Raw genomic sequence first — 16,260 nt, forward strand, 5'->3', positions numbered from 1 at the left:
TGTTTGGCAAAACGTATTTATTAATAATATACGAGTATAGAATCCTGCACAGCAAAACAGAAATTTTCTTGAAAATTTTCAGCTTGAAATATGGAATAGAAGGACAATTTTCAGTTTCTTTTCCAATGCTACAATGATGACAGACCTTGTTCATTTTAGATTTTGCTTGACTGTCACCTCATTGGTATCAACAGGCCGATTAACCCTTCATTCAAAACAGACTTAGGTCTTACAAATAACCTTGAAAACTACAATTAGTGCCAAAACAAATTAGTTTCTTACGTGATTAATGGGTTGACAATTATTAATCACATACAACTGTGATATTAAATTATTTTTTTTTAACATATTTGTCAAGCAAAAAAATGCTAGCTAGAATAAAAGCTAGAATATGCTTTTCTGTGTTGTATTTTGTTGTAAATTGAACATCTTTGGGTGTTGGTCACATATAACCAACACATTTTAAGTTGTCAGGGCTTCAGAGAAATTGTTGTGGCCATTTTTCATAATTTGTTGACATTTTACAGCCTAAATGATGCATCAATTAATGACAAAAAAACAGTCAGATGAATCTTTAATGATGCTGAATTTGAGCACGGACACAAACAAATATGAGTGATATTTAAATATACATTCAACATCACGCAAACTATTCAAAGAAAAACATTTCTATCATCTAATTTCATCAAAATTGTTGGCATACAAGGTTAGAGGAACCTGTGTAGAAAATTGTACCCAAAATGTCAATATTAATAGTTAACTAATTCATAGTTATTTAATTATAGTTAATTAGAATAATGCAGACTGAAGAAAGTGATGTGATGTAATGTAGTTGCAGCATGAACAGCTGCGTCAAACCGCTGTGCTAAAAAAAATATATTTTATAATGTGAAAAAGGTCACTGCAGGGTCAGTCTTAATCAGAAATGATCCCGTTTACCCCACTGGAGAGTGACTGAGAGGGCACTGAGTGACGCAGGTGAGAGACAGGCGTCCACCCAGCACCCAGACCGCACCTCCCTTATCTGCTTATGGTACGGAGGAGGAAGGAGTGACAAAGGCCAGGGCTTGGAGTGTGATAAGGAAGGGCCTTATGTCCTGCTTTGGCCCATCGCGAGAGGCCATCCGGAGGCCAGGTGTTGACCACAACCAGAAAAGCCTCCGAGACGATGTTTTCACACGCAGGTATGAATCTGACCCTGTGCTGCCAGATATAAAGAATGCTGGTGTGTATTTACATGTGGTCGCTCTGGGGCAGTGAACGAGAAGACGAAAGGGAGAGTCAGACAGAGAAAAAGGGTCAGGTGAAGTTCAGGGCAGATTTTTTGCAGGAAAGCCAAATTGCTTCCGGATCTAGGTATCCACCCCAGCACAGTTCACTGTTCCTGCACTTCCCACCTCCTTCTCTTCCTCCCTCTTTCCTCCCATTCATCCTCCCATCTTTACTTTCTTGTTTTCTTGCTCCACTTCTAATCTTTCCTCACTCTTTGTCATTACTCTGGCTCTCTGGCAGTCGGTCGTGCTGGGCGGCATGGCACAGGGTGATGTCTGTAGGGAAGCAGTCTTTGAGTAGAATACCTCTGTCTCTCTGGCAGTCCAGCTCTCCGATGAAACCATACCAGTAGATCACGAGGCCTGGACCAAACCTGCAGAGCAGAACAAAAGAAACACAACCAGTCTTTTTTTTTTTAGTACATACCTATCATCTCCAAGAGTTGAAGATCTGAAGTCGCTAACAATGAGTTACACAGTTGCTTTCAAATTCATAGCTGCAAAACACTTATGGCTGTTGAGTTTTGATATAGAAGGTGTATTAAAAAAAAAAGCAGGAATACATTTTAAAGAGATAGAAATATGGGACACTAGCGGGATGGATCTACGAGAGATAAGGTTGCTTAAGTATTTGCCTTTGATCACCATCCAGGAAACTTGTGCTGAATCAAACAGAAACACCACCAGGAAGATAAAGATCTCTTTGACAGGGTAATACACACTTGATCACATTACAATGGCAGTGAAATAACAATAATCTATGAAATAACAAAGTGCTTATACCAAGGCCTCCAGATCCTGTCATCAGAACCCCTTGGCACATAACAGAGCACACAGAGTTCAATGCGGAGTCGGAGACTTAAACACACTGCATCTGGTGGTTAATGTTAGCCAGTCCAAGAGTGTCCAGCTGTTTCATTCACATTCACTTTGAAGGCGAACGCAACTTTGCCTTAGTTGGTGAGCACTGCAGTTTGTAATGGCTATAAATAATGACTTGCTAAGCAACTACTGTTTGAATATAAGATGTTTAAATCCTTTTTCCTGCCTTCAGTCTTTAGTTCCGACCTAATCGCTTTACAGCTATTGTGTGTTGTAGACACTGTAGCTACTGTACACCTGACGGTCTGCAGAAAGGTGCAGAAACAATTCATGAGGAGGAGATCTTCACATAGGCAATAAATCATCTTTCAAGCTATTTATTAAGCCCCAAAGAGCCACCAGTGGCCCCTCTCTGCCTCATATAGATCATGCCTATTCTTTGAACATTAGCTGCCATGCATAAAGACATGTCACAGTTGAACTCTGAATAGAGAGCGCTGCAGCCCCCACATGCGAGACCAGATTCAGCGAGCTGACAGTGCTCCGGTCCCAGATACTCTATCCTCAGACAGTTAACAATGTTGCGGGGCCTCCGGAGACCCAGACAGGAAACTCGCCAAAGGGCCACGGAGAGCAGTAGAAGTTCACCTCCAAGGTAAAGTACATAAAACCTTGAACATGTGATCAATCACTTCATATTAAAAATGTGACTCCAACACATCATGGTTCTACTTTAATAGTTATTATGGGAATCTTTAGTATTTTGTGTGGTTATAATTCATGGGATTTGCATAAATACCTCGATGGTTGACCTTACAACATTGACAAGGTATTTTAAGCACATAAATTACAAAGATGAGTGCAACCCTCAGCTGTTGTGGTATTGCCGGCTCTATGTGCTGTGTTGACTGGGCCTTGAGGCAGAGCATGTTCTACATACAGTACAGTACTTGTATGGAGACAGACACATGTACAAGAAAATATGTGGCTGTACAACCTCCCCCCCCTTCCCTCCTCCCTCCCCTCCCACCCCTCCCGCCCCCTCTCCTCCGAAGAGGCCCTCGCAGCAGTACATGCTTGTGCACACCGTCCCTGCCTTCTACGTTTTACAGTGTGTGATTTACAGTGCTGTATCTATGAGCAAACAGGCCCGAGCTAACAGCCCTGGAGAACGCCTGCAGATGCACACTGCAAGTTCACCACAATGTCACACACATAGCTCAGCCTCTCAGCACTGCACAAAGCTCAAGACCCACAACGCTCATCATTTCCACGGTCCACTGCTGCACATGGCCTGCCAACTCTTAATATGGAAATGTTATGGAAACAAAACCTAAACATTTACATTAGATGACTTTGGAAAAGGGGTTACGCTCTTCTTTTCATTCAGCCGCCGCGCTGTATGTATTTCCTTTCGGTCTGGATGGGGAGGTGAGGCTGAGAAGGGGGAGAAAAGGGAGAGTGGTCTGCAACAGAGTGGAGAGAGGCAACCTTCTGAAAAGGTTAAAACTGTACATCAACAGATAAGGCAGCGGCGCGCGATACATCATGTCCCAGGTCTGTCAGGGGAGGCCAAGTACAAATTGAAACAAGCAAAATTATAAACACTGGGGAGCCATGTCACCAAGGCCTTTCCATACCGTAAAGAAAATAAATGGACTTTGAATCCTACTCAGGATTAATACAAGTCAATACTACGGGGACCTTGAGGTAAAAATCTGAAACTGGGAATAGAAACAATAACACGGAGGGGGAAGGGAGCGGTCAGGGGACCGAGACCAAGCCTGATGGCTACAGTGTGAGATTCTTGAGAAAAAGTTCTAAACAGCATCCAGACGCTGTAGAAAGCAATTATAAATATACAGTATGACACTTTATACACTACAACTCTATATATAATGCCTCTGAAGTTTGTGTCGCAACGTCTGAGGAAGTGAATGGAGGTTCAGCTCAAATTTGTAGGCAAATTATGGTTTATTATGTGGCCTCGCTCGTTTTAACCTGGCATGTGCTTATTACTCACACCACCTCTTAAGTCGGAGTCAGCCATCTTCCAATAAACACCTAACTACGTAACGAGTTGGTGAAATTGTTTGTGAAATGTAGCTAATTTCGGCAAGAGGGCCACTTGATGAGCCTGGGCGTGGATTGCGGCTGCCAGCTCCTGCTTTCGTTAGTGTTAATGAGCGGCTGGTGGTCGCTTTTAAAGCAGGTGCCAAGCAGCTTGCTACGGCAGCTTAATGAGAGCGAAGCACTCAGGAACAAAAAGCCTTGAATGGAGAAGAGGGAGTGTTATTAGTGTCTGCCTGCGCGCACACACACAGCGTGCCGCGCAGCCCAGCCTCACACAGAGCTGAGCACAGAATGAAATCCCTGCATCTTGAATGCACAACCCATGCAAACATTACTTACAGAGCAGAGGGAAAAATATGAACTGCAAAAAGCTAATAAAAAGTACAATAAAACACCAACAGTAACCTTCGAAGAATGTGCAGACTTGCTTTCTTGATTTTATTTCTGCCATGCTCCTTTTCTGAGAAGTCTAAGGTTACTGGAGGTCAGACAGCACACCCACCCCAAAAAAACCTTGGAGCTTCTACCCAACACACAGATCAAGGTTAATTTGATCTGCCACGTTTGGTGAGAAAAAGCTTCACTAAAACCGGGGGCCGAGCACTTCTGCCAAAACACATTACAAGACATGAGGAATTATCAATAAAATCAAGATGAATTTACGCTGCACTTTAAAACAGCCTCACTTCATTTTACATGCCACACAGAATCATTAAACAAACGCCCCAGCAGTGATTTAGACAGTGCAAGCCTCCACCTGAGGGTGAACTCTGTGTCTCTGAGGTCTCTGCACAAAGACCTCTTTGTTTTCAGCATCCATACATCAGGTCACTAGGTAGGGCCACTAAAGCGCTGCCAAACAAGTCTTTTCTCTGCTCTCTGAAACGCAGGTATGGAACCTGCTCAACTTCTTTAAAGACAGGGAGCATTGAGAGTGATCGGGGGAGAGCTGTGGAGGAATATAAGTCTCTGTCTTTTTCTATGTACACAGTTCCTCTGTTTCCAACACAGAGAAAATATGTGCATTAGTGACAAATGGCCTGTTCTTTGGAGATCAGTCTCTTTACAGGGTCAGATAATGGTTGGGTGATGTGTTTGTATGTGGGGTTTTAGAGGGGGGGGGGGGCAGTGACCCAGGGCCTGCATGCCAGGTGATATGGCCCCGCAGCTGATCACTCTACATCCAGCTTGTGGGTTTTAATGGCCTCGCGGTAGCTGTTTGTGGCAAGTCAGCCAGTCTGATGATGAAGACACCACTGATAAGTCAAGCTTCTGTGCACAAATAGGATTTTTAAAGGCTGACTCTTCCCACAGGGGCGTCCCCAAACAGGGAGGTAAATAATCCGTTGCTACAAACTATACAGCCTGCTGTCCATAAATAACAGGACTTCAATGGAGGAATTAACCTTCCACAGACAAGTTATTAACATGACAGGAGTTAAGAATAGAGCACTTTTTTTTCTCTCTTTCTCCACCCCCTCCTTTGTCTTTATGAGCAAGTAAAAGTTCAACTCAACTCAGGTATGTAAAACACAAATACAAGGCAACGGTAACGCACAAATGTATGTGATTATTGCTCAGACCTGCACAAACATCATGATTAAGGTGGAACAGAGGGCAAGACGTAGTTCATCTTTGTTATTGTTGGAGAGAGTTTTATATGTACACACATGTTTGTGTTGTGTGGTGTTTAATGGAGAGGTGTAATGTGTGAATGTGGGAGGTCAGGCCGACTCAGTGTGTTGTGAGTTGTGAGTTGTATGTTGCGGGAGGATCTAATTTATGCTCGCAAATGCAAGGTGTCAATACCAGAGCAGGGACAACGGGATTCCAGTGCTTTACTTGGTAACCATAGCAACCACTGTCACCCTCCGAAGCAAGATGTGCCCTCAGCCCTTTGACCCGGAACAAAATTAGTCGACCACCAACCTGATCCACCTTGATTTCAGGAACACTACAGTCTTGTAAGACACACCACCTCCAACATTTGCACATAAGAGGTGGAAGATCTGATAGTTGCAAGATAAATTAGATTTTTAACAAAAAATGTATTGGTCAAATAGGGCAACGTACAGAAAGCTGATGATTTTTTTTTCTTTTTTCTGTAAAGCATTTAATGTAACAGAATTTGGGAGATAACTTTCAGACGACACTTAATCAAATAAAATTTGAGAAATAAAAATAAGTAAATTAGGCTAAATGTGAGTTTGAAGAGAGTGAGTTGTTTAGACAATTTTGATTTATTGTAAGTTGGTTAAAACTATAAAAGTATAACAAGCAGTGATATGCGAGCCCTCGCATGCTGCACGTCGGAGCCAGCGGGTCAGGGCATACTTAAAAAAAACTGAAAAAAAAGTCATACAATAGCATGTCGTCAAAAATATGAAAATAAGTGGTACTATAGTATATTGTCCAAAATATGACTAAAAAGTTCCAAAATATGAAAAAAAAAAAAAAGTCTATTCTGACCCGATTTGATGTCAATGTGATCAACCAGCTCAACAATGCACGTGGAAGTATGGAAAAATGTAATTTCCTGTTGCCAGCAGGGGGCGCTATGAACATGACCGATTATTAACATACAGGTGTCTTCACAGCGCGACTGATATCAAACATGTAAAGTTTGCAGAAGGTCAGTCCATGTATATTAGATTTACAGCAATTTGTATTTTCATGGCAAGACACTCAAAATGTCTGCCACACCACGGTAACACCGATCGATGAAAACAAATTCTTTTGATAACTTTTCATCTTCCAGGTGTTAAGATAGCACAGACAAAATTTCATGCCGGTACGTCAAAATCTGTAGAAGGAGTTCGTTAAAATACAACACGTGCAAATCGCCAAAAATGGCAACTAAATTAAAAATGGCGGACTTCCTGTTGAGTTGTGGTAATGGTGCAATGGAACTTTTTTGTACATCTGGGTGTAATACACATGTCCACCGAATTTCGTGCACATAGGTAAATGTAGCCGCCTGGGCATCAGTTTAGGGGGCGCTAGCGAGCCATTTGGCCACACCCAGTTAATTTTTCGCCGGGAGAGATGCGTGTACCAACTTTCACGAGTTTTTGACTATGTTAAAGGTGCCAAAAAGGCAACTCTTTCGTAAGAAAAGGGCTTTCGCACCATTCGGTGCTCGGGCCCTAATAAGCATTCAAAATGAACAATTAATCTAAGATTGTTTGGCTATCTGACTATTTTCTGCATGACATTTAACTCCTGACAACACTGTACTATGGGAGTTTTTCTCTCCCAACAATGTTTTTTTTATTTTTTTTAATCAATTATTACTTTGTCTGACCTGCAAACCCCCCCCCCCCCTCCCCCAAGTCCTATCACCTCCACCACCTTCTCCCATGAACCTAAATCTTATCATCTTCCACACTCAATCTGACAGTTGATTGATAACTGGATTAACACTTTATTATAAGAGCAAGCCAATAAGCATCAGCCATATTTCTATTTGATAGCACAACAGTAAGATACAGAAACCCTGCATCATTGCAGCATTTGGTCCTGGTTAGGGAGACGTTGTACAATGCCATGCTCTCCAAACATCCTGCAGCTGAAGGGAGGAGTCTTAATCACAGTTTGGAACTCATTAAGTCCCTTAACTGAGCATGTTGCCTACCACATTAGCAACACATATCTGAGTGATAAGTGTGCGCTGTGTGTGCAGTGTGTGCTGGTCGCCCTCTCAGATCTACAGCGTCACGGTCCAACGCGCTTTGACACACTCCGGTCTGCTTTGGATGTGGAGCGAAACCAAACAAGGTGTGGTTTGGCTTCGGCTTTGTCTGTTTAGTGTTCAGAAGTCGGTCCAAACAGGATAGAGGACACTGCATACATCAAAAACATTGACTGACGACAGCTCTTTGCTGACACCAGAAGGATCCATATTAAAGTTTGGATTCTAGGAACAACTCGTTCTGCATACTAAAACTTTCTGTGCAGCTCAACTCTTCTGCAAACAGCATCACTTTCAACAGCCCTTGTAATACAGATGTAAGAATGAGAAAGCTGTGTGTCTGTAATTCTCTGGCTGTAGAAGGGTTAACATTCAGACAGTCAGAGCTCAGCTGATCTTTTCTCAGATATTGACTCCCCATCCTCCATAATGACCCTCTACGTCATGAAAATGGCCTGATCTCTTCAGTTATGACACACTGAGTGGGTATTCATTAACACTTGATGCTCATATTATTAAATTCTATCATGGTGATGGCTGCTAATGGCATCTCCGATGCAAGTACTCCACTGATATCATGAGTAGGCAATAATTGTGTCTATGAATGTGGAGGTGTGTAAATAAATATATTTTAAATGTAGTTACTGAGAAGACCTTAATTATATCTCACATGGAAAGCAAAAATAAGAAAGAATATCTCTGAGGCTTTTGCTGTTTTTAGATGAGGCTAATAAGCTTCTGAAGCCCAACACTGACCACGGTGCTAATTTGAAGATCTGTCCAGAGAGTCCCCGTGGCCTTTGATGAGTCCCCATGTCTGCGAGTTCTGCTTGGAGACAGGAAGCTCCCCGTGGTGGCTGGCGAGCAGGCTGGGGGCTGGGATGCAGACAGAGTGGACCACGTCGTCAGGGGGATACATGCTCCTTTAACCTGTTATTGTGAACTCCCAGCAGCCCATGCCGATAATTGCCACCTGTCTCTGGGGGAAACGCAGTCAAAGGCAGGCAGAAGGGGATGGCCATTTTGTGTCTACCGCTGCTGCTGCTCCTCACAGCCCGGCACAGCACAGCCCTGGTCCTAATCCTGCCCTTAACCCTGGCAGCTAATGTGTCTTCAATTTAGGATGATCCCCCACTACAGGCATGGCCCTAATCAACAACAGTTTGTACTGTAACCCTATCTGCCCTTGCTGGGGCAGCGTCAGCCTGACCGGGCGCCTGCGAATCTGATGTGTCCAGCAGAGGAACACTGTTATATGTGTATATGTACGGATATCATGTTTATATGTGAGGTCATTGGATGTGTGCCTGATACTTGGCTGTTTGTCTTCAACATATGCTATTGAAATAAACATATAAATATCCACACGCAGCTGCACCTACAGACACTCTCACACAGGCTGGTCGCACATTATACTGCAAATCCCTTTACTAATTAAACAAATGCATTTAATGATGAATGTAGACACAAACAATTAAAGTAATACACATATGCTGGAAATACCTAGCATTCATTAAGGCAGAAAATCTATGAATATATTCCTCTTTTCTAGTTTCAACAACTTTGTAAAAAAAAAAGTTGCTATGGATACATTTAAAATTAGATGACATTTTTACAAGGGATAAATGCACTAAATTCTTTAAGCCCAAAAAAATGCCACACTATCCATTGGCTCCATCTCTCCATCGGGTTCAGGAATAAGTCTTACATCGTAAATTGGGGCTTCCACTTCAGTGACGTTTGAATCAAAAGTCCTGGAGAGGCAGGTGTGGATGTTTGTTGTGTAGGCCTCCTGGCCTCCGCATCCATAAGTGCAACCTGGCCCCAAAATTAGAGTGTGGTCTCTAATGTCTCCCTGAGAGAAAAAGAGGCCTGGCTTTCGTCCAAGTCAGCACCTTTGGAAGTGCAGTCGTGTTACCACCACTAAATCAACATGTCAGCGCCCGGCCCGGTGAACTTCTTCACCCAGACTCCACCGCTCACAGCTACCCCACACACCTAATGAATTGGTGTGAATGGCTATCTGTCGGCTAAAATGAAACAAGGTAAGAAGATATGAGGGGCAAAAGGGGGGGAAAAAAAAAAAAAAAAAAAAAATTCAGCTGTTGCATCGAACATTTGCAGTCCGGCAATATGATTATAATCACCAGGCGTAATGTACTGTTAGTCATGTTACTTTAACAGTAGATCGCTGCTGCAAACCAGCCGATGCCAGGTTGAGCTAGCCTCGCCATCAACCTTGGCCTCTGTGTCCAAAATGGAACGGTTCCAGTTTAGGGTGGCGAGTTTAGAGACGGACGCAGGCGAAGGGCCGCAGAAATCTGTGTGCTTACTCGGCAGTCTGTTTACATTCCTGAAGGTAATTTTAGCCCCCGGGGGGGAGCAGAGCAGGGGAGGCCGACATGTCGTTGGGGCTTGTCAGTGTTGGACGGGCCAGCCGGCGCAGTGGCGGCACCTGGACATCTGGGTGGTACGTAAATACACACACACACACACACACACACACACACACACACACACACACACACACACACAGAGACCTCCTTGGGGAAAAAAAAAAAACACCGGAACTGATTGGTTATCTGTGCTTGTATTACTCACTTATTGAGGTTAAGTTGACTATTTGAAATTTCGAGAGTCAGCGAGCATCTTCTACACAACATCAATGGCTACTTTGTTTGTAACTGAATGGCTAAACAGCGACAGCACAGAAGTAAGTCTTACTAACAGGCCCACCACAGAGCACCATTAGTTTTGGACAACACAGGATATCCCCAGTGTTTTCACTGACGATCTGGGGTGCAAATCTAATTTCATTGTAGTTTTTAAGAATTTGCTAAGCAAACAAAACAATAATCCTGGCTCAAGAATAGCTGAGGGGCTTCTCTGTGTGCGTGTTGGGATTTGTCTTTTTATTACTCCCAGCCCAGAGTGTCCCTTCAAAGGGCAAGAAAGGAAAATGTCGGTGTGTTTGCGGTGTTCCTGTGTGAACACCTTAACAGAGAAGGAGAGAGAGATACAGAGATAGAGATGGAGGGAGAGAGAGAGAGAGAGACTCCGTGCTTATCGAAACTAATTAGGCGAGGGATCAGGATGGAAGTTAAATACTGGGCTACATGTAATGAAAGAAGCAGAGTGGGGGACATCTAGGGGTCAGGCCCACACCAAACAGTGGTCCTCGGGCAATCTGGTATTGATTTTCACTCGTTTGGGGATGAAGGTGGACGGGAGGGAGGAAGGAGGGGAGGGGAGGGAGGGAGCCATGGAGAGAGGCAGCAGGGCAGAGTCTAAGGGTCTCGTGAGTTGTCAACTTGACAGTTTAACCCCTTTTGGAGTAGAACAAACAAACAGAGGGATCTCCTGGGCTGACAGCGTTGATCTGTCATAGCGATGACACTGCAAAGCCCCCCCACACCATGCCCACACAGGAGAGGTGAGTGGGGAGGAAAAAAGGAGGGAGGGGGAGTTGATACAGATATGCACAGGCACATTCCTTAAGCCTAAGGAGATAGGACTATGCTCTGCTCACCTTAAAAATTAATGTAGGACAAAAAGGTCCATTAAATTACTATTACAGCCTGGATTCTACAGAAATAGTTAAACTCAAGAATAAAAATAGTCAAATATGAATCTAATACATACCATATGTGCATGATTTGTCTTAGCTATGCTGTTATGTAACTGTGTTGATATAACTTCCATGCCTTAATTCTTGTCAGAAAGCATGGGCATCCCTGATAGAGCAGTATTGGTGATCGTCCACAACCACGCAGACACACAGATGTCAGTGCTCTTCTCTTGTCACTCAGTCTGTGAAGGCCGTCACCCCGAGCACCTTCCCTCTCATGTCCTTAAACACTTGAAGACCCCTTTCACTCTTCCCCCTCAGACCGCCTCATCGCTTTGTCACATCGCCAACGGGGACTCCATTAGGCTGGCCAACTCGCACTTATACTTAACACACACACACACACACACACACACACACACACACACACACACACACACACAGAGAGGATGGCTGATACTCACAGCTAAGGCTGTCCACATCAAATTAGAGTGGCCCCTATTGTCCCTATTATGGTCTGGGAATGCTCCATCATGACGGATGCTACGGGGTGCCTCACTTGTCAGAAGTTGTCAGACAGATAGGGAGTCTGGATACACACAGCTGACAGGTAATCTTAATGTCTTCAATTAGCCCAATTAGGCCTGTCATAAACAATTCGATAAGTGTTCAACCAACACAAACAGAAACGCACGCACAAGCGCACAACGACGCACACGCTCACACACCGAGGTCTGCGGGGTATTAATGAGAAGGGTAATGGGTATATCAGTGGACGGTTGACTTGTCTTTTGTTTCAAGGAGGGGTGTGTCCCCATCCCTTGCTCACAGCTGTGCACTGCTGGCTGCTACCTGGTCACTTCAAATTGTACTATCTCCTTTCATTAGCACATCGCCGGCTGAGAATCTGAAAGGCCGTGACAAAATTCATTTGAGACGAGTGGGAGCAGATTGCCTGAAGCAGGTGCTATAAGGGAGATAAAACAAAAGCAGCACCTTTGTGAAACTCTGTGTGTGCGCACGGGTGTGTGTGTTTTCGATATGTGTGTGTACAAGCGAGGCTTTTTCCCTGGTCTTCACATTCTGTTCCATTCCTTGCTGTGGTAAATGGATAATGACACTAAAGTGCTTTTGAAAAAAGAAAAGGCACCAGAGAGGAATTGGCCCGGCATTCACAAAGCTGTGGTGAAATCTAAATATTATTTAACACCTTTCTGTGCAGAGGATGTGATAGCTAAAATGGTTTGATTTGCTTCAAAATATCTCATCGCAGAGCAAAGGTGACACCCACGCTACATCCTCAGCTTTTGTCCTGTAGCCATTTCTTTAAATTTCTCTATTTGCATTTACTATCAGTTTCATTTGCTCCAGCGACGCAGAACACTTTTCAGAAACTATGAAGCTTGAGCTAATGTTTAAAACAGAGATTCCACCGTTTGCAAACACGAGAGTCGAGCAAAGTTAGCATCAATATTTGAACAAGAACTCCACATCAACACTGCCTTGATCTTATGTACAGCGGCCTTGAAATGCCCCACATCAAGAGGCGATGCTGACACTTTCAATGCAGCGCTAGTTTCTGGGCATTCAGGGCAATGTTGTACAAAGGACAGAAAAAAAAATGAACAAAATACAATCAACGCAGTTAAAACCAAGGCGATATTCTTAATGGTGAAATCCCAAGGCACGTTTTCATTCAAGGAGTCAAACTGGGACAAACCAACTGCTATCAGCAAAGATCTGTGATGGACCTCTAACTCTACTTCTGATCTTTACCTCAAGTGACGGCGAGAAAACCATCTGAGAAAAAAAAAAAAAGGGAGAAAGAAAGAGAAGAGCCGTCACGGGGAAGTTGTAATAGGAAATTGCTCTTGGCAACTATTTGTTCAAGCACCAGATTTTTTTCGTCTTTATGCCAACCCAGTGAGCCCCCATTGGAAAACAGGGCAGGTCCCCCTAATGAGTAATCTATTTCAAAGCAGTCGTGTCTGGGCATGACAGTTTACTGAGAGGCTTGAAGAACTGGTAATTACCAGTGTTACGGGGCAATTAATGCATATTACACTGCGGCACTCATGGCGGTGACTGTCAGCTCCCCAATAAAAATGAGCACTCTTCAGCTAAAGGGTGACATTAATTGGGCCCTTAATGACTATGCAGAGGAACCAAGCCAAATAGGAACAAAACAGGGGACTCGCTCTGACACTAGCAGAGGGCTGAAAATTGGACTAAAAATGAGATTAATTGCTGTTTGGAAAAAAAAAGAAGGGAAAATGTGGTGAGGGGAAGGGGGAGAAAGAGGTTGGAATTATAGGGTGCAGAGAGCAAGAACTGTTCATACAGATGACAATTCAATTAATTATTTCATACTGTATTTTCCTATACCTTAAGAAGTAGAGACAGGCCTCAGGCCCATTCCCAGGGCTTTGTCCTGATATGTAGCTCATTGAATAAACAGCGACACATAAGCACCTACCCACAGCCTCATGCTGCATATGCTCAATATAATGAATACATGAAATGTTTTATCGAAATGAAAAGAAGCTTTCCCACATAACAGGAGGAAGGATTATATATAGCTGTGATGAATGTAAAGGGGGTCAGGTGGTTAGGTCTTCCAAAAAGTGCAGAAGAATCATATTTAGAAGCAAATGTTGTGTGTTTTTGGGTTACACACTTTCTTATGAAGCCTAAGCCTTTAGTATGTATTTCCACTTAAAACAGTCCATAAAAATCTTAAGAAAAGCCTTCATTAAAAGCAAATCTACCAAATTGCAGGCCTTCCACCCCCAGAAATGTTTGTTTAGAAGGACATCAGGGATATGGTGGATACATGAAGTAATTCTGATTAATGTTGCTAAAGCTAGGCACGTACTGAGCACCACCTGAATATGCAAGCCCCGAATCATAAAAATATCAGCATGCAAAACATGCCGTCATTTGCATACATTTTTGATTTCCTTGCTATTTAAATATGCAGTTAGAAATAGTCCAGCACTGCCTCTTGCGCTGTCACGCTGCACACTCACACTGTCATTGGTCGTGATAGAACTCTTCCGCTTCAAAGGGAGCTTTGCAGCGGAGAAGAGAATGAGCAAATATTTGAATTGCAAAAACACATCATCTTCCGAGGGGAGAAAATTCAAGACAACTTTTTAGAGTTAAAGACACCCCCAACCCCCAGCAAGCTAACCCTCTGCATACAGCACAGAAAAGTCAACATATTCATAGCGTAAGCACTCTCCTCACTAATTTACCATATCCAAATTTGTGTAATGGGATATGACATATTTTACAGGGGATTGCAGGAAAAAAAAAAAAACTTTAATTTGAGTCGAGAACCATAAAATGTTTAAGCTGCTCCTGTATTTAACTGAAATCCACCATACAAATCCAGGTTCTCAGACAACCTGACATGGGTTTGATTACAGACTGAAGTGTAATTAGCTACTTAAGTTATCCTCTGAAAGGTTAGCGTGAGCAGCACCACCATCGTTCTATTCTACAGGAGTACCTTTTCCCCTCACGATGCAGCACTGCCAGTTTATAACCATTTACATGCAAGCACTCCGGGAGAATCTCTGTCAGCTTCCAACTTTTGCAGAAGTTCTGGAGAAGTGCAATAAATAATCTTCATGACAAATCAATAATATGACTTGGAGCATATTTGAAAGTATGAGCGCCACAATCTGATGCCAGAATAAATACAACATTTAAGCCAAAAGTTACAAGTCTAGCCACGAAGGCCATGAACAACATTAACAGCACTAAATACCCATCTTCAGACATCTGAAAAAACACCCTTGCAAAAGGGGTAAAACACTCATCTCCTGTGTTTGTGATTGTAAATTCATATACCACAGGCTGAGAACTACCTTGAATTTTAAATGGAGGAAAATCTGACCGTTTCAAAGATGTATTAAGAAAACAGAACACATGGAGGATAACTGTAAATACTGTATTGAAAGTAAGGCTAATGGTGGAAAAAAATAAATAATCCAAGGCTACACTTTTTAGGAATGTTTGAAATATAAGACAAATATTCATGGATGTACAGTAATAAGAAAATCAAATAAATGTGACCTTAATTTAAATGATATGTAAATATCATTCTTAAATACAACCCAACCGATCTTAAAATCCTGAATGCGAGACTTCCCTTCCCCACAGTTAGCACTCCCTCTTACAATGTCCACATCACACCTCCCAACAGTCCAACCCTTCTGCGGCCTCAACTCCTGGTGAGCTGCCACCCTATGTGTAGACAACTTGGAGACAGGTCTGAGCAGAAATCAAACCTGGATGATGGATAGCTTTACTGCACAATGACCTCTGTCACTGGGTTCTTGCCCTAAATCAATGCCGGCGATAAGGGCCCTGCGCCAGCGCTCACCTTGGTATGTTCACCAGCAGACCTTATCTATGGCAGGAGGAAATATGAGTAATAACTAAAGACAAGCTACGACAAAACCACTAACCCCACCTTGTCAAACATAATTTACAATGTATATCCCTTCACCCCCCCCTCTGCTGCTGTTAAACAGTAATTATGAGAACCAAAAACATTTGGGACTGTGAGCATTAACCTGTTTTAGGACGGTGGAAGAGCTTTGCACATATCTGTGGTCCCAGCAAGACTAATTTTTTTTTAACAAGAAGTTAAATACTTTATTTTTGCTGTGTTAGTGTGCATACACTCATTCATTCACAAAATGATGTACAAAACCCTTAAATTCCAGCCCTGTCAGGTCGGTGCGGCTTGGCCAAACTTTCAGTGATACACACAGAGAGAGGTTAGAGGTGGAAGTTGAGAGGAGGGCTGACAGGAAGTAGAG

General features: G+C 43.1%; 1 protein-coding gene across 4 annotated transcripts in view; it reads right to left on the bottom strand.

Moving 5' to 3' along the window:
• The window catches only part of cdin1 (CDAN1 interacting nuclease 1), a 54,569-nt gene continuing 38,309 nt past the window's right edge, over positions 1-16,260 (bottom strand). For all 4 annotated transcript variants that reach the window (XM_069152495.1, XM_069152493.1, XM_069152494.1 and 1 more), the window contains exon 12: positions 1-1,645. In XM_069152495.1, coding sequence (XP_069008596.1) covers positions 1,480-1,645 — 166 coding nt within the window. In that variant the 3' untranslated portion in view covers positions 1-1,479. The remainder of the gene's footprint in view (positions 1,646-16,260) is intronic.

This window comes from Embiotoca jacksoni, unplaced genomic scaffold (assembly GCF_022577435.1).
Source record: "Embiotoca jacksoni isolate LCO1_2020_lvr unplaced genomic scaffold, fEmbJac1.0.p SCAF_18, whole genome shotgun sequence".
In the NCBI taxonomy this organism is placed as follows: Eukaryota; Metazoa; Chordata; class Actinopteri; family Embiotocidae; genus Embiotoca; species Embiotoca jacksoni.